This window comes from Pygoscelis adeliae, unplaced genomic scaffold (genome assembly GCF_000699105.1).
Source record: "Pygoscelis adeliae isolate BGI_AS28 unplaced genomic scaffold, ASM69910v1 Scaffold171, whole genome shotgun sequence".
Taxonomy (NCBI): domain Eukaryota; kingdom Metazoa; phylum Chordata; class Aves; order Sphenisciformes; family Spheniscidae; genus Pygoscelis; species Pygoscelis adeliae.
The window spans coordinates 8,929,941-8,948,420 of NW_008824186.1; the positions used below are offsets into that span (position 1 = coordinate 8,929,941).

General features: G+C 39.5%; 1 protein-coding gene across 1 annotated transcript in view; it reads left to right on the forward strand.

Annotated features, from left to right (window-relative positions):
• CAPRIN1 (cell cycle associated protein 1) overlaps positions 1 to 12,113 on the forward strand; it is a gene marked incomplete at its 5' end in the record, with an annotated part of 30,287 nt that extends 18,174 nt beyond the window's left edge. The window contains 10 exons of the mRNA XM_009334550.1: positions 111 to 266; positions 1,119 to 1,227; positions 1,703 to 1,764; positions 3,708 to 3,818; positions 4,369 to 4,518; positions 4,718 to 4,868; positions 6,831 to 7,025; positions 8,218 to 8,318; positions 9,207 to 9,270; positions 10,853 to 12,113. Of these exons, the coding sequence (XP_009332825.1) occupies positions 111 to 266; positions 1,119 to 1,227; positions 1,703 to 1,764; positions 3,708 to 3,818; positions 4,369 to 4,518; positions 4,718 to 4,868; positions 6,831 to 7,025; positions 8,218 to 8,318; positions 9,207 to 9,270; positions 10,853 to 10,917 (1,164 nt within the window). The remainder of the gene's footprint in view (positions 1 to 110; positions 267 to 1,118; positions 1,228 to 1,702; positions 1,765 to 3,707; positions 3,819 to 4,368; positions 4,519 to 4,717; positions 4,869 to 6,830; positions 7,026 to 8,217; positions 8,319 to 9,206; positions 9,271 to 10,852) is intronic.
• Positions 12,114 to 18,480: the final 6,367 nt, after the last annotated feature.

Genomic DNA, 18,480 nt, shown 5'->3' on the forward strand with positions numbered 1-18,480 from the left:
TATGACCATAATGAATTAGGCAATAGCCATAAATTTCAAGAACTGCTGAGTCAGTTCTGTGCAGTGTTATCTTAAGCTGAAATTTCAGTCGGCTGCTTGTTTCTTGTTAGGTTGTAAATTCGCTGCAGCAACAGACGCAAGCTACATCTCCTCCAGTTCCTGAACCTCACACGCTTACTACCGTGGCTCAAGCAGATCCCCTTGTTAGAAGACAGCGAGTACAGGACCTTATGGCGCAGATGCAGGGCCCATACAACTTCATGCAGGTATGATGAACCCACCATGGTAGTGTAAAGCTAGAACCAAAGAAACAAACCAGCGCTTTCTGGCTGTTAGTCATGATTTTAAGTCTGCTGTAGTCTATTTGAAAAATACAGTGGTCTTGCAAACCGTATAGTGCTGTATGGCAAGACCTCATCCAAAGCCCACAAACCTGTATTGCTGTCAAAGTCCAATTAGAGTGTTACTTAGCTTTTCAGTCCTTGTTTGTACTAAATCTACAGAGAAGGCAGAAAGTTGTGCCTCACTGGGTGCCGTGGTGTATTCTGCTTCAGTGAGACCAGCTGTAAAATACCCCTCCTATAAGCTAGTTCTAAATTTTGTGTTATCAAAAACTTGTACAATACATGAAGAGAATACTTTCTGGGTTGCTTCTTGAAGGCTCTCCTCTAAAGTTAGGACAACTGGAAATGCGTTAGGAGATAAGGGAATACATGGGAAAAAGCCTCTCCTCCTCCTCCTCCACAAAGGAAAGAGTAGACACCTTGGTATCAAATGAGGCACATGCTTCTTATGTTCCTTTTCTTGTTTATTCCTACAAAGTGCTAATTTAGGATAAAGAATAGCTGCCTATTCTGTCTGGCTATTAAAATCTCCCTCCAGTTATCTTTTTGTGAGATAAGCTCTAATTTGTATACATGGACTGAATTTTTATTATGATAAATGCATTTTTGGAATTTTTAGTATCTTGATGTAAAATGTATGGTAAAACCAGCAGTTGCGTAACTGTGGGCTAAACTTCCTTTATTGTGACCTGGTCGTTTCTGTATTCTGAATGTTAATATTTTTAAAGAGACAGTAAATTGGATTTGATTTTGTTATTTTTATTTTTTTCCCAGGACTTTATGCTGGAGTTCGAGAACCAAACACTTGATCCTGCCATTGTATCTGCACAGCCCATGAATCCAGCACAGAATTTGGACATGCCACAAATGGTTTGCCCTCCAGGTTTGTAATGGTAAATCCTAAGCACAAATATTGGGGAAGCCTGAAAGTCATCTATTAGAAATGCTTCAGTTACTGCTACGTAGTAAAGGGGTCATCACAAGTAATAATACAGTACTGTTAAAGTGTGTTTTTCTCAGAAATGTAATTGTACTTTTGAAGCATACTATTTGTAGACTTCAATTCTCACTTGCTTCTAGATTTTGCTTGGAAGTGTGGAACATTGTAAACTTTTTCAAATGGACAAAATATAGTTTTGCTTAGCCTTTTGGAAATTGCTGGATCATTTTGGACAACTGGAAAAAACGTACTTTGCATGGAAATGGTAATTGGTATTTTGAGTATAGCTTTGCCATGCCAAAGGCATAATCATCTTCACGATGATGAGCTCTCAGATAACGGAATTAGATAAGATGGTAATGCTATTCTGTAAAAGGTTTGATTGTACTATGTAATAAGTGAAATTATTTTACTTCAGTTCATGCTGAGTCAAGACTTGCCCAGCCTAACCAAGTTCCTGTGCAACCAGAAGCTACACAGGTAACGTGTTTAGTGAATTGTATTTTGGATTTTAAATTTATTTTAGTCTTGATTGTCGTTACAATAGGATTTAATTCCTAACTGTATGAGAAACTCAAAGAAAAAGCTGAAGTTCTGATTTTGGGAAATTGGTTATCTCCATTATCTCCTCAGCATTGTCGCTTATAAGCGTTGCTACATACATTTTTTTATGCTGTGCAGACATTGCATATTTTCTGTAGTGGAGTCTTAACAGGGAAACTGTCGGGTTCAAGGTTGAAGTATGAGTTTATTGAGGAAACTGCATTTAGAATGAGAGGCCTCTTAACCTGAAGGGCACAAGCACGGAAGCGATTGCAGTTTGTACTGATCATTGTAATGGCCCAATGTGGAGTTCTCAGCAGTTGCCAGTTCTTTCAATCTGTGGAGCTCTCCTTAGTCTTCAAATTTGGTGTGTGGATATGATTTTCATTTTATAAGTTGAATTCCATGTGCCTGTGTGTTAGGCTGCCATCACTTAAAATCTGTATCCCATGTGACAGTGGTGAATTTTAAGTGGTTTTTTCATGATTGAGAGGAAGGACTTTGTTTGGAATGCTGCTCTGTGTAGTCCTAATCTAATATAGCAGGTTAACTTGAGGTTTCTCTGTGCGTTTTGTTCAAGGTGGACTAATAATTTGACATGTCAATCTCTGCCTAGTAGTGTTCTCTTTCACATTAAGCCATGTGTAGTAATATTTTTAATTTGGATAGAAGCAAGTTGTCTTTTATTTGCTTATTTGCAACACAAATGCCAAAACCGAAATAACTTGGTTGAAGGGCAGTCTGTATCTGTTTGAGTGGGCATCAGACCACAAATAGATTTAATGGATTAACTATATAGTCTGTGGTGGTGTTTTTGACTTGTTCTGTTAAGGATGAGTCCCAGTCGCTTGCTTGGATAATATTATAATACTGGAGCAGTCAGAATGAGTTTGAATGCTGTTTTCGGTTGAGCTTTCCTGAAATTCCTGTTTAAGTAGGATCTCTCAAACGTGCTTCTGCAATATATAAATGATGTATTCACCTTTTCGTTAAGATGTGTCAGTTTCTTACTGAATTGTCTAGTGACTAAAGAACTTCCTGATTTTGTATTAAGCATGTGTGGCATCTCTGAAGGACTCTGCTGGTCTCAAGTAATGAATCTGATCCCTGTAGGTATTTGAAAACGAAAAAAATCTGTATAGACTGTGTATCTCAGTGATGGTAGTATAAATTGCTTGCTTTATCTTGTCCAGATAAGGTCTGCAAGTTTTAAGACCCCCATTTGTATAGAAACAGGAACGTGGGGTTTTTTTCTTGAGTTTCCTCTGTATGTACCTGCTGAAGTGCTAGTACTCTCAGCAGTTTTGTTTTGTAGGCGTAGAATAATTTTTTTTGGTCAGAGTTCTCTTTGCACTAGCTTTTATTTTACTGTTAAATTATACCTGTGACTTACTCCAATGGATTTTTTTTTTTCTCATTTTCCTTACGTCAACCAGTGCAGCAAATGATTCCCTGGGGGATCTTGCAAGCAGTAGCTAAACTTACCTCTTTCCTTTTGAATGTTCAGCAAGGTGATGTGAACACACCCATCAGTTGTTATCAGTTGCCTCTTAAAGTCCCCAATAGCCTTAAATGCAAAGTCCTCTGCTTTGTTGGCCAGAGTTTTCACTGGACTCTGTGCAGGGGAGCAGAGGCTGTAAAATGAGCAAATTCAGTCCATTGGAAACCAGCACTTCTGTATTTCTGTATGAGCTTGGAGTTCTGTCATTTAAACTTCTGTATTTCTCTCTCTCTCTCCCCCCCCCCGTCGTCCCCCCCCCCCGTCTTTCCCCAGCTTTATCGTAATGGTAGTTGGGGTTACATAAGGAAATGAGGAGAAGGATATTCTTCAGTAAAAGCAAATACGTGTCCAGCTGATTCTTTGGGGTTTATTTTGTCAGGTTCCCTTGGTTTCTTCTACGAGTGAGGGATATACAGCGTCCCAACCCATGTATCAGCCTTCTCACACAACAGAGCAACGGCCACAGAAAGAATCAATTGACCAGATTCAGGCAAGTCGGATTTCACAGGGGTGGGAAGGACTCTGCTTGCAGGTGTGATCAAATGTTAGTCTGTGTTTCTTTGTAAATAAAGTTCTGTAATTTTTAGTTACCTATTGCTAGGGCTCCTTCAGTTCCATTTAATTTCAGGATTTTGAGCCTGTCTGTGACCAGTAAGTCCTTCATCGTGAGACTTTGAACTTAGTAGATTGTCTGTTTAGTTAGAAGTAACATGCCAACATCAGCATACGAGCATCCGTGTTGTTGGCTTAGGAAATGTGATTTTTTTTTTTTTTACATTGGCTACCAATTAGCCCAGAAACTTGTTCATTTACCCCTGTGGTTTTTTCCAGTTGTGTTTCAAGTTAACAAGGGAGAAGACTGCTAGGTTTTTCCTCTCCCATTATGCTGTTGTGAATGAGGTTTTTCTGCTGCAGTAGAAAATACTCATTTGTTGAGGTGAACCTGAGGCGTTGTCACTTTTTTTTTAAAGGGAAGGTTTTAAGCTAAATCTCTGGTATTATTCAAAAGCTGCGAAAATGTTGTTTGTTTTAATTATTAGGCTTCAATGTCACTGAATGCAGACCAGACCCCATCATCATCATCGCTTCCCACTGCATCCCAGCCACAGGTGTTCCAGGCTGGATCTAGCAAACCTTTGCATAGCAGCGGAATCAATGTTAATGCAGCTCCATTCCAATCCATGCAAACAGTAAGTAGTAAATTAATATTGAATCCCTTTATCTTGGTAGTCATTCCTTGTGTTGTTACACAAACACTGGAATCGGTCATGTAGTTACATGAAATAGTCTTTGGTTATTCACATTTCTCAGACTTGCATACTTTATGTGATGCGATGAGGAATTGTAAAAAATTAACTGGACCAGAGAGCTATTTTTCTAACATTATAGGTATTCAACATGAATGCGCCTGTTCCTCCTGTTAATGAGCCAGAAACCCTTAAGCAGCAAAATCAGTACCAGGCCAGTTACAGCCAGAGTTTCTCCAATCAGCCTCACCAAGTAGAACAATCAGATCTTCAGCAAGAGCAACTCCAGACAGGTAAACTTATTTTAGCAAAAACTAAAATGGCAATAGCTTGAGTAGAGCGGATGATCAGGCTGTGAAATCCTAGGTGATGTAAGAAAGCATGTCACACATTCTCAAATGTTCCTGGTCTTGCAAAGCTTTCCCCTGAACAATACCTGTTTTCTGTTATTCTGCCTCGGTTTGAATATCCATCAGGGGCTGAAATTCAGTATGTATATATAGCTCCAACTGTTAAAAGAATTTTGCCACTTGATTCAGTTTTCTATGGGTTTAAAAAAAACGTGAACAGGATTAAGGATTATTCTAAAGATGAAAGCAGTATAGTGGAGTACTTGCTCTGCTGATGTTAAGGTTGGATGATCCTTAAATTTGCCTTTTAAAAAAAAAAAGGTACTATTTGAGATGACATTTTAAAAAGGAAATAGTAAACTAGAATTGAGAGCAAATATGGACTGCTTCGCACAGATGATGTAAGGTTCATAAAGATCTAGAACCTTTTGGTAAAATCAGTTAGACGTGGTTTGAATACAGCAGGCAAAATGCTTTCCAAGTTAGCAACTTCACAAAAACAAACAGTAAACTAAAGTCTATGTACAAAGCTATTCTTCTCCCAGCACTCTCCTCGCTTTCCACTGAGGTAAAATTTGCAGATGCAGAGAGGGATTTTGAGTGAAGGGCACAGGACAGAGATGACAAGGGTGACGTGCTAACAGCTACTGGAGGTGGAGTGAGGAAAAAGAGCCTGATCCTTTTTCTCTATAACTGATTATGATCTTGAATTTTGTCTTCCTTGCAAGCTGGGATGCTGGGGTGGGTGGATGGGAAGAGGGAGAACCAAGTTTTCGTTATCTATATGTTTTTTGAGCCAAAAAACATAGATAACAGCACAAGGCAGAAAGACAGTCTGGGGCATGCTGGTGTTTGAAGGTGGGCCATGCAGTATTAAATGCTTAACTTAATAAAACAGCTAAGTAAATGCAACTGTTGATACACAGAAAATGCAGTGGCCTTAGAACAAAACCTGCACACTAATTAAACACTCAAAAGGATGACCACTTCATGCATTCTGCGAGAATCAATGGGAAGTTGAGAAGGGAGGATCTACACAAAAGTTCCGTAGCGCTCTGTGGCTGAGTGAAGTAGACATCCAGTTGTGCTCCCTGATGGATTCCCTTCCTGCATACGAGAAGGGCTTTATCACTTAGAAATTTTCTTCGAGATCTTGCTTCAGCATTTGGTATCAGGCTAAATTTTACAGCTGTTTTGCTCTTGCATTCAGAATTCCATCTTTTATTACACTTCCTGAGCCTATAGCCCTCAGGATTGCTTTTGTAATCCACTTAATTCCCGTGAAGATGTTGTGGCATACTTTACTTCAAAGATGCAGATAGTCTCAAGCTATCCATCCTGCTCTTGCCTTTTGATTTACACGTCCTGTATAAAGAAAGGATCCCCTAGCCTGTACAGTTAAAACGGCAGCTCTGTTAAAATGTTCCCATTGATCTCAGCTTAGTCAGCACAGCTACACCTAACAGTGTTTCACTAGTTAGTGAAAGCAAAGACTTCTTAGTGGCTCTCTGCTGGTTCAGAGAGGAGGAGGTTCCAGAAGTGGGTTAACTTACTCATATTGTTTTTTCCAGAGTGTGTGTTGCTGATTTCTAAAGGGTTTGAAGTAGCACAGGAAAATTGTACCTGCATTAGGAATACTTGTTGCTGCACTTACGCTAGAGACTTCTTGACGCTGACTTAAATGAACTCTACCATTTCTGGGTTGTTTTAATGTTGTGGAATATCTGACTAGTAATTGATACTTAGTTCTGCAGAGTATTTTTCTTTGAATGGGTGAGCATTTATTGACGCGTTCAGTGGTATTTCAAAGCTTTGAGCGTTGAGTTTGAAGAGAGTCTGTGTGGGAACATAAATAAACACACACAGACTTTTACAGTTCATTTTTTCTCCTCACTTCCAATATAGTGGTTGGTACTTACCATGGTTCCCCGGACCAGACTCATCAAGTGGCGGGTAACCACCAGCAACCTCCCCAACAGAATACTGGATTTCCACGTAACAGTCAGCCTTACTACAACAGTCGAGGAGTGTCTCGTGGTGGATCACGTGGGGCTCGTGGCTTAATGAATGGTTACAGGGGACCGGCAAATGGATTTAGAGGTAAACAGCTTTATTAAACTCTCTCATCTGACTTTTACTTACTTCTTTCTGGAAACACCGTGTCAAGATACTACGTGTTAAACTGACCTACTGTTGTTTTTATACTGTAATAGTATCTCTGTAAGATATTTAAAACTTGTAGCAAAAATTCCATTTGCTTTAGCTAACTTAAGCAGCTGAAATTTTAGGTGTTTGGTTAGGCTTCTTACTAGAATGTAAACAAGCACTTTTTTTTTCTGTTCTGTGCCGAAGGCTTAGTGTTAGTTTGATTAGGCATCTGCTCTAAGTATAAGCAAACACAGAAATATCCAACAGAACTTCACAACCATCAAGTGAGGAATTCAGATGCCAATTGGTATTTCAAAAATGTTTTTTTTTTTTCCCAGTTATGGTAGAACCAGTGTATTTTAAAGAGTTCTGTGTTTCATCATGTTAAGAATAGGCTGGATAATGTAGAAATACAAGAACAAAATCTAAAAGTCATTACTCTGAGGTAATAGGAGCGGAGGAATGCTACTGTAGTTCTGGATAAATAAGAGAACTGGCTGTCAGCATAGATGTGTATGTTAGAATGGGGAGAGACGGTTTCCTTGTTGGGTGTTGTGGGATTAGGCTAATGGATGCAGTACTGTGTTCTTGTGCCATGTTCTCTTCCTCTCATGTGGTTGGAGAGTAGAGGAAAAACCTGTATAATAAAAATACAACTGATTGTAGTAGGGAATGCAGTAGTCACTTCTTGTCTGCTTAAAATTGATCTGGATTCCAAGTGTTAGACCCTTGGGACTGGAGCCATCCTTGGACGTGGTTCCCAGCACTCAGGAGAGTCTTGGCTCAGGAGCAGCTTCTTGCTTGAGTTGGCTGCTGTGGCCTTGCAGGTGACAGCTGTTACATTTAGATCCTAGTATTATGGTTAACTCTGGACTGAATGTTATGTAAATCAAACTTCAAATTACTAGAGAAATGCATTGAATTGCTATCTCCTCCCAGTTCTTACTAGGTCTTCATTCTTGTTTCATGTAATAGTATTAGCACTGATGTTGCAAACATTTGCTTGACTTGCAGGTAAACAGTACTTACTAAAGGGTTTTTTTCCTCGGGTTTAGGTAAAATGCTGTTACTGCTTTTCTTTATATGGTAGCATAAAGTAATAGCCTATCACTTCCAAGTGAAAGACTTGTACCCTGTTCCTTAGGAGGATATGACGGCTACCGTCCTTCCTTTTCCAACACTCCAAACAGTGGTTACACGCAGCCCCAATTTAATGCTCCTCGGGATTATTCAAACTACCAGCGGGTAAGCTACCATTATGTTGTGACAGTCTAGGATTAGAAGAAAAAAGTACCTGTCAGCGAAAGCACTCAAATCTATTAGTGAAAACTTTTCTGAGGACTTTTTTTATTGCTAATGAAGAGAAAAGTTTCAGGTACTAAACAGGTATTTAGAAATAGCAGAATATTAAATGGCTGGTTATAATTGGGAAATGTGTTCTGTTTGGCTGATTGATCTCTAAAGGAATTAGTCTAGTAACTAGAGCAAGGTTGGGTGAATTATAAAGAACTCTTTCTTAAATATAATTATTTTCACAGCTTTGTCAGAAAGAAACTTAAAGAACTTAAATCCATTGCAGTTAACTTTTCAAACTTGTTTGGGATTGCCTGTCTTCTGCAGTACTGGTTTTGTATAGAATTTTGTTGTTCTGAAGGAAGTATACTCAGTTTGCTCAAAGCTTAGACTGACTGGAAAATGTCTAACTCTGCATATCCCCAAACAAGTATTTATAAGCAAATGAGATGACAGATTTTGATCCTGCTGTTAGAATGTTGCTTCTTCATTTGTTGACGGGTCCTTCAGCAAATTCATCTGTTTGACCTCTGTGTAGTTTGAAAAATGTGAACACTAAATACACCTATTTACATTTCTTACTTAGATTGAACAACATACCCTGTAACTGGAGAGAGAATTTGTCATTGTGTGTTTTATTATACCTGCTAGGTACTAGTAGGAGTAAGAATTTATTTTGCTAAGATTAATTTAATAAAATGCTGTATGTTGAAGTCACGGGTGTTTTGTCAGTGCATATTGTTTTAAAAGCCTCTCATTTTACTGGCAATTAATAGCTTCCTGAAACCTAACAAAATGCCCAGGTTTTATGTCGTAACTTTTTTCATTTCTTTGCTTCAGGATGGATATCAACAGAATTTCAAACGTGGCTCTGGACAAAGTGGACCTCGGGGAGCTCCTAGAGGTAATTCCCGAGTAGTGAATAATTGATTTGGACTGAACAGAAGTTTTTGGTCCAACTTCTGGAGTTTTGGATTTAAAAAGCAACCTCACTCCTTATTCAGCAGGTCACAATTGAAGAATAAGCTTACTTTCCTCTGACCTCATAGTTGACCTTGCTTTTGAACAGGGGTTGGACTTGGAGGACCTCTTGAGGTCCCTTCTGACTTGAATTATACTGTGGTCCCTTGAACTTGTGGAAGTTTAGTTGGCAGTTGAGTAAGGGTTTCTTTGAAAAGAAGTTAAAACAACAATTGCTTTTGACACTTTAAATGTAGCAGAACTATTTATTTGGCTTTTATTAATGAAAGCCTTAGGAAAGTGATTTTTTGGGTTTTGTGAGGTTTATCATGACTTAAGATCTGCTTACTAGGTGCATTAGAAGTTTGCAAGTAAGACTTGCTCATAAGGCAGACATTGGGCTTGAGCAGGCTGTCAGCCTTTGAGATTGTATGTTACTATGTTGCACTAAAAGATGTCCTACTGCGTCTGTTGTGGAGGTCTCTTGATCTAAGGATACAAAACTTCCCTCCATGCTCATCTGTTCCTTGATCCTATAGAATTGTTGCTTTTAGCTTATGGAGGTGTGTTGTCCTGTAGTGTTTGGTGAGTGTTTGCCACATATTCATCTGAGAAAACAAACAAAAAACCCCCACATATATAATGAGGCTGTAATTGAACTTCTGAATGTTATGTTCAACACTATTTCCACAGTTCTTTTTTTTAGTAGATTTTTGGTGATGAGACTGTGCTCTATCTCGATACAGACATTTCCATGAGAATTTTGAGTTACCACCAGAGCGCTTTGTCAGTGAGGACAGCTCGAGGCTGTACGTTGCACTGTCTGTGAAACCACAATTCCGTGTGGTAGTTTGGTTTTGAAGAGTTCTGTCCTTGACTCTTGGTACTGAAGGCCCTATAGTTTGGAACTGTGGCCTGAAGTTCAACGTCGTATTAGGCTGTGGTGAAACTGGGAGCATATTTTAGGAAGCACAACTATAATGAAGAAAAGTCTTGAGGTTCTTTGTCAGGGATATGCAGGCAAACATGAGAGGGATTCCCCAAGTGACCTACAATTCTCATATACTGAGGGTGTCCTTCAGTGTCTCTCAGTGTCCGCAGGCAGTGTCTTTCTTAATGATGGAAGAAAAGAATTGAAGTTAAAACATGATTAGTTAGCTCACAATACTTATTTAAAATACAGTAAACCAATTATTCCTTACATTACTGCAAAACTTCTAATTTTAGTCTTACATTCATATCTTCATGACTTGATTTTTTTTTTTTGTTTTTTTTTTCCTTCTCATTTTTACTTGAAGTGATTACAACTTTGTAGTTCCGGGGGGAAAAAAGTATTGGGATAAAGCTGAAAACTGTAAAGACAGGTTAAATGCTGTTGAGTTTTGAGTTGAAGGAGCTTTTGGAACCACGTGTAGCCTAGATACACACCTGGGAATTCTTACCCAGTTTAGACCAGAGGTTTTAGGAATTTTTTTAAATAGCCTGACTTCATGCATAATTCAAGTGCCTTTTTATGTGTTTTCTAGGTCGTGGAGGGCCCCCAAGACCAAACAGAGGGATGCCTCAAATGAATGCTCAGCAAGTGAATTAAACAAATTCACAGGATTACATTAAACGCCAAAAACACACTGGCCAGTGTACTATACATGTTACCAGAAGAGTTATTATCTATTTGTTCTCCCTTACAGGAAGTTTGTTGTAAAGGGACTATTTTCATTACCCATAATGACAGGACTACAGTTGCCAGCTTTATATTACCTGGATATGGAAAGGAGCGAAACAACGTTTACTCTGCATGTTCTGTCCTAAGCATCATCTTGAGCCTTGCACATGAGATTCAGATTCCTCACCCTTGCTAAGAGTAAAGCAAAAAAGGCAATTTTCAGGGTGATCCAATCTCCATGGTTAACTGAAGTGGCAGGAAAAAGCAAAGACTCACTTCTGACATTTAAAAGTGATGTAACAAATTCGGATAAAATCTGCAAATTCGTAAAGATTTACTGTGGTGGCAGTTGACAAAACTTAACGTTCCCATGAAAGGATGGAAAAGGTGAAGTGTGGCTTGGTACAGCAACTGCATTTCAGCTTTTTCTTATTAAATTGAAGCACTGAACAGTTCAAGAAGCATAGTGATGCATATTTCCCTAAATAGACAAATAGGCTTATAGCCAGTTTTTGACAAAGAAGCAGCACCCTTAGCTACAGCACTCCTCACCAGGGCCCTGTTTACTGTGGCTAAGGATTTAAGATGGCTTGCATAACTGCTAATGTAATTGTGTAATTTTTTTTTTTTTAAGAAGAAAAAAAACAACTGTGATCTGGCACTTCAACAAAATTTTGCAACAAATGTGAGAGATAATCTGGATGGCCACTGTATATTTGATGTGAAGTATTTAGTTATCTCTTTGAAACACTTTTAAGTTTCTTTGATAGCAATGACTTTTGTAAGGATTGGTATTCTCTATCATTCCTTATGACTCGCACATTGTCTGTCACTAATACTTGACCTTGCTGTATTATCACCTAAATAACTGATGCCGGTACTGATGGAAATGTCTAATGGATAATCATAACACTTTTGGTCACATGTCCTTTTGTCTTTCCTGCAGCCTTGAAGGTTTTAAGAAATCTCAAATGCCCGCTGCTGCTGCCCTTTTAATTGCTATCTTTTGAAAAGCACCAGTATGTGTTTGAATTGATTTCCCCTTTTAAGGGAAATGACAGCCAGCAGTTACAGTTCTAATGGTATAAGTAAGACAAATAAAACATGTTTATAAAAATTGTATCCTGGAACACTGGTTTTCAACGACTGAAACAAATTGAATGTAATGGGGTGACATTTCATAAGGTTGGTTTGTTGTTTCCCCCCCTGCCCCCCATAGATTCTCTTTTTTCCTGAGTAGGCGCAAACCCTCCTCCTGTTTTTCTGATTTTATTCTAATAGCTGTGACTTCTTCTGGGAAACTTTTCTTTTTATGGACTTTCCTTTTCATCAAGGCAGCAATGTATAAAAGAAATGGCATAAGACTAGGAGCTGGAAAATACCGAGTCTTATTCAAGTTTTTACTGCATACTTGTGGTATAATCTTTGGAAAATCACTTGTGCCTACCTTTTGCGCACATGCACTCTCTCTGCAGTGGGGAGAATATATTGATAGCTGCCTCCATAGAGGTGTTGGTAGTTCTGTTGCATTCTATAGCATGTGCAAGAAGAAAAGTGCTATATACGTTAAGTATTGCTCATGAAATAATTCCTACCTGTGGAAGGGTGAAATTATGGAACAGCTACATGTTGAAGGTTGTTTTCACTCAGAGGGTCATTTCTACTTTGTATCACAACTGAACTTTCAGGACTTGTAGTCAGATATTTTGACTTCATTGTGAAATAATCTGAAACTCCATACAAATAAGTGGTAATATCACTTTTCCATGTTCCGTGTGAAGAGCGCAAATGGGAAATGTTTTTACTGAGAGAAGTGATAAGCTTGTGAAGGAGATACTACGCACCAGACATCTTGAAACGATGCTGGTGGCTAGAAGCAGCGGTTTTAGTCAAGGCTTAGAAACATTCCGTACCAGTATAACAATATAAACTGCAGTCCGGTGAGCAGTTGCTGTTCTGTGTCTTTTTTAGGAAGCTATTACTGAGATAATAGTCCCAACTGTTTTTTAACTGGAAGAAATGAAAAGACAAACCTTTTAATGTTGAACTGATGTAGGAAAACAGTGAATTCTTTTTTTTGATTATTTTATTTTTTTGTGCATTGGCTTTTTAAATGGTTGGTAGAACACAAAGCTCTTCGGCTTTTTCCATTGCACACCAAATGCTTCTTAAATAGCTAATTGTAGTTTGACAGTGAAGTTGCAGCATACTGAATTAAAGACCGCTGAATGGATCAGAACATTCCACTTAAGCTTTTGGGTTTGGTTTTTTTTTAAAAAAAAACCTTAAATTTATTAATAAAACATTGGGTAGTAGAGAGGGCTCTTAATTGAGATAGAACTTTGTAAGCCTTTTCATGTATGAAAATGGCCTTTAGAGTAGCTGCTCTACTGTATGCTGATAGAGGGAGATGTGTTGTAATAATAACAGCTGTCAAACAAGTACGTAAAATGTGTTTAATCTGGGAATTTGCACTGACTCCTTTAATCTCAATACACGTGTCTAATAAACGGTATACTGGAAAATTGGCTTGAGTCACGGTATGGCACATAGATCCACTGACTGGTTTTTCTGGCCTGTTCTGGGGAGCTGTTGAGTATCTTCACTCTGTATCCGAGCTCTAGACTTGAGTTACATCCAGATCACAAGCACTCCTAGATAACGTCTTTTGAAAAAGATCGTATTTTGAACAAAGACCACTGTAAGAAGTGATCGTATTGAGGTGAAACGGTGGCAGTTCGGGGCTGGTTCTGTTGTGGAGCCCTTTCTGGATGCCAGGGGGCGAGCTGTTTAGTTAGGTGCTGCTTTAGGATAGCTCGGGCCTGATGCCCATGGCTGGAAAGTGCAAGTGAGCATAACAAAGTGCTACTTCTGAGCCTGTATGTAGACACATCAGTTGCACTCTTTGGTGATTTTACTTGATTCTTCTGTGAATCGATCTTTTGGGAGCATAACAGACTAGTTATGGCTGCCGCCTTGCGTATACAGCTACTATGAGATACAGATTTTTATTTTGGCAGGGGCTTCATTATCTAATATTGCTAGGCTGTGATAACGTACAGTGGTATGTGTTTGAGAGCAAACTTCTAGCTTCAGCATCTTCTTCTTGGCTGTAATATGAGGATTCTTGAGTAAATTTATAAATCGCTCAAGTTTCCAGATGTTTCTACCTAATGTTGCTATGTCTGGGAAACTTGGATCCTTCCTAGACATCCTACAACTTAAATATTTAACTCCAAAATCATGAGCTGTTGTATCATACCGAAGGTCAATGTTGTCCTACATTTTACTTCTATATTCTCGTGTATACAGGCTGTCTTTTTAAGAACAGTGCACCAATACGACTTTCGAGTTTTGCTGTGGAGGGAGTTCTAGACTTCACTTAACCGCTGTTTTCTTTTCAAGATAACTGCCTTTTGTGTATAGCAATCTCTAAAGCATAACATCATGCAGAGCAGTTGGAAGAGCAACGTTGCCTTCTTGAATAGCCAGTTAAGTGTGTTCTGCTGGGACTTTATAACTCTCAGAGAATTTCGTGACCTTAAAAACATGTCTTCTCAAAATGTCCTGCTGACCTCACTTGTTAGGCAGATTCTTTGATTGGGTTACAGGTTACCGTCGTACGTGTCTTTGGAGAATGGATCGAGCTTCCTTCTTTCCCCCAAATGGCATTTGAGTAACGACTTTGGAGAGAGGAGAGTTACTGAAAAGACTTTAACTCTGGACAAATACTGAAAAGATGATAAATGATACTGAAAAAGTGGTTAAACTTCGTATGATTAAAAGCAAATAGGGCAAAACCTTTGTGGTCCAGCAGAGTAAGATACAAAACCAACCGGTGAGAAAAATCTTGATCTTCCTATTCTTGTTTTTGAAGCTCTGGCATTGCCTAAGCTGAGTAGTTGACTTTTCTTACCTCTTCTTTGCAAGAACCATTCATTACAAATGCACATCTGAGATACAAGTGTCTGGGCTCAGTGGGCGACGTTGTGCTGTGTTCTTCAATTTTCTCCCGCCCCAAGTCTCCTGTGGATACAAAGGGACGTGAGAACGCTGCTCACTAACCAGCCCCCTTAGTGAGGCCGCCAGTCACATCTTGAAAAACAAAAGATCATCCCTCTTGCGCGTGCGAAACTGTTCTTGATTGAAGGGTGCGCAAAGTACTGAAACGGATACTTGAAGATACAAATTTATAGCTGGAGTTGAGGTTTGTGACTATATGGAGTAGACTGGATTTTGGTCTTTCAGATCTGTGCACCTGTTTTTACAGTACTCCACCTGCGCTGAATGTGGATGGGATTCGAAGGGTTTTTGGTCGCTTGAGCTGGCACCAACTAAGTTCTGCAGATGGGGTGGGTAGGTGTTCTTCACCACGGATTGACTGAAAAGTCGGTGCCTCATCTGAAGAGCAAGCAGGAAATGATCCTGAATAATTTGAACTTAGAAGATTATTTCCTTATTCAAATCTGGGCTTAAATATAGTTACGATTATTGTCTGGAACTCTACTGGAAACTCAAACATTGCAGAATTGTGTAGTTTCCTTCTAATTTTGGTTTTTTCTAAATGGCAAAATTTGTTAAAATTCCTTTGACTGTTCCATCACAACATCATCATTGGTCTCGTACTAATCTTGGCTGTCTTACAGTCAGTGGCAGAACTTAACAGAAGGAGCTTTGACATGAACTTTGGGAAAATTCCCTTATTTAACACCAGAGTGGCATACCTGACAGTCACGAAGGCGGCTAATTGCTTGAACTAGAAAGTGTTTCTGTTTGGCCGGTTTGTTTCTCCAGAAGGAGGGAGAAGGGGAAGGTCCTTCAAACTTCCCGGTTTGCAAATAACTGCTTGCTTGTACATCCAAATGTTTCCCATCCCAGTCAGTACCTTTCCCAAGGAAAGGTTCTGTGCTTTGGAGAACCGCTGCACCTGGCTGCTTAGGGTTTGATGTCGCATTCAAATAATCTAACGTTAAAAGGAAAGAAGGCATCTGCGCTGTAGTAGACTGTTAAAGAAACTTAATGTCTCTTCCTCTATGTATTCCCCTGACCCTCAAACACTTCCACGAGAACTTAAAAGCAGCATTTTGGTTTTCTGCCTCTATTCCTACAGGATTTCAGAAACTGGGCGTTGTTGAATTTTTGGTGTGGTACGGCAGAGTCTCTGATGAGAAACTAATTCTCTAAATGGTTTGTCGAAGGGAAGAGGTGCTATTCTATTAACCACTTTCTTAGGTTTTTTGAATATAATGCAATTAAAATTATTTGTGGCTCTCTAGATCTACCCTTAATGGAGGGAAGGAATTCTGTTTTCCAAAACCCACATCCTAAAGCCAGTTTGAGCGGCGCTTAAGAGAACTGTATTCGGAAAACTTTAGCCTAACTTGGCGTTTTGTTCTGAACTAAATCTGTTGTCATTAGCTCTTGCTGCAGTTATTAACCCATTAATTTTAAAAGCTAGGTTCTGTTCCCCCCTCCCTTGTTAATGTTCATAAAGTAATCAGATGGGTGTAACTAGCTCGGTTCCAACTACGGTGGCCAATTTCTCCTTTCTAGAAAATGTGCTCAAATACCCAATAGTGGGTCAAGAGTGCACCTGAAATTTTGGTATGAAGATAAATTTTAGTAATTATCCGTTAGACTCTTCTTAAATGAAAATGTATTTCCTTTTTTGAAGCTATTCAATTTTAGAATAATTTTTAGTAATGCATCTACCATATAAAATAAGTCTTCGGAATTACGTTTCAGTTAATTGTCAGATTTAAATTTTCTGATGGCCTTAAACATACCTGTATATATGTCTTTGCAGTTCTTTAACTCAGCGTTTAAAACAAATTGCTCCATGGCTTATGTAAACACTTGAAAAATAAATCTATTTAAATGTTTTATGTCCTTCCCTTTGAAGCAAATATTTCATGCCTATACCTTAAGGAATTGTCTCGCTACACGTCTGTTGCATTGGTGGTTTTGTCTCGGTAACTGGGCTTACCTGGGTTCACCTCAAAAAATACTGTTCTACAGCCTTTATGATTCTTAATTCAATAGTTTTATCATATTTTTGCTATATTTTAAAACTTAAATATTTTATCCCAAAGTACATCCAGTGGTATCAAACACACTTTTCCTACGATGTTACCAGGTTTTAAATACTTCATTCTTCAAATGTTTAAGTTCAAAACTTCTTTTTTGGCAGTACTAAAAGCTAAGAATAAATATATCTATGCAAATAGCTTGGCTCAACTTTGGTATTGAGGGGTTAATGTTACAGATTTTAGGCTATTAGGAATAGTTTTGCTGCCAGTTTGAGAATAAATTTAGTGTTTCTGAAAACTCTTACTAGGATTTAAACCAAGTCAGGTGGATAAACGGTTTCCCTGTTGCAGCTCCACAGTTGTGCGACTTGGGCTTTCGTATAGGAAACTTTTTTCAAACAGCCGTGGTTTTATTAAACAGCCGAGCTTAAATGTTACAAGCTACCTGGTTTTATTGCGAAGCAAGGTTACTGACACGTCTTGGGGTTTCATGATTTCGTATCGGACGATAATGGATCCTAAAGATGTGTTATTTTTCTGTCCGTGTGCTCTCTTTGCTTTCCGCGGTCTGGTTTCCAGGGCAGTACTGTGTCTCCAAGTGCCCAGGGTTTTTTTCCCCCCCTCACACGGGACCAAAGGACACGTAGTGACACAGCGCCTATCGCCAGTGCGGGACCGCAGTATGCGGAATGGAGTGTCTATAAAACCATTAGCGACGCGGTGTTTACTCCACCAGGGCTGGGTTTTGCAAGCAAGATTTTTTTTAGAGCAAAGGATTTCAAAAAAAATGAAGTCAGCCTTGCCCTTGCGACTGAAGTTTGCCTCATCCCCTTTTTGCGGTCACTGACACAAAAGTCCCCCCCCCCCCCAACCGAAGAGGGTAGGTGTGAAGGTTCCCGGCTCGTCTGCCTCGGGGGGCTGCGAGAGCCGTCCTGTTACCCTAAGTCGGCAGGTGAAAAACCCTCTAAGACTCGATGTGGAGTTTTAGGAAGCAGGCATTCTTCATTGCGGCGCCGGGCGCGCAGGGGATCGCTCCGCCTCATGTGGGCGCCGGACCGCTTAGCTATAGCAGTTAAGTAGAATCAAAATATACATATTCGTTAGATTTCTGAGAAATGATTAGCGTATCATGTTATTTCTTGGAACCATTAACTCTCTTATGTCCGTCGGTGGTCTTCCAGGGTCTTCTGGTGGTCGTCGATAGTCTTCCTCTCTGTGTCCGCTGATGGAACTCGGTCTTTTCCCCTAGTTGCAGTGGCTGATTGCAGCGTAACTTCCCTCTCCATTCCAGCCCGTACACGGAGCTCCAAGGGTTCCTTTTCCCGGTGGAATGTCCAGTCTGCAGAACATTTACTTACTTCGCTTCGACAAAAAAAACCCGTATGTCTCCTTCGTATTTCGGTATCAGTCCGGCCCTCCCCCCCCCCCCCCCGCTTTTTCCGGCGCGCTACCCCGGGTCGGG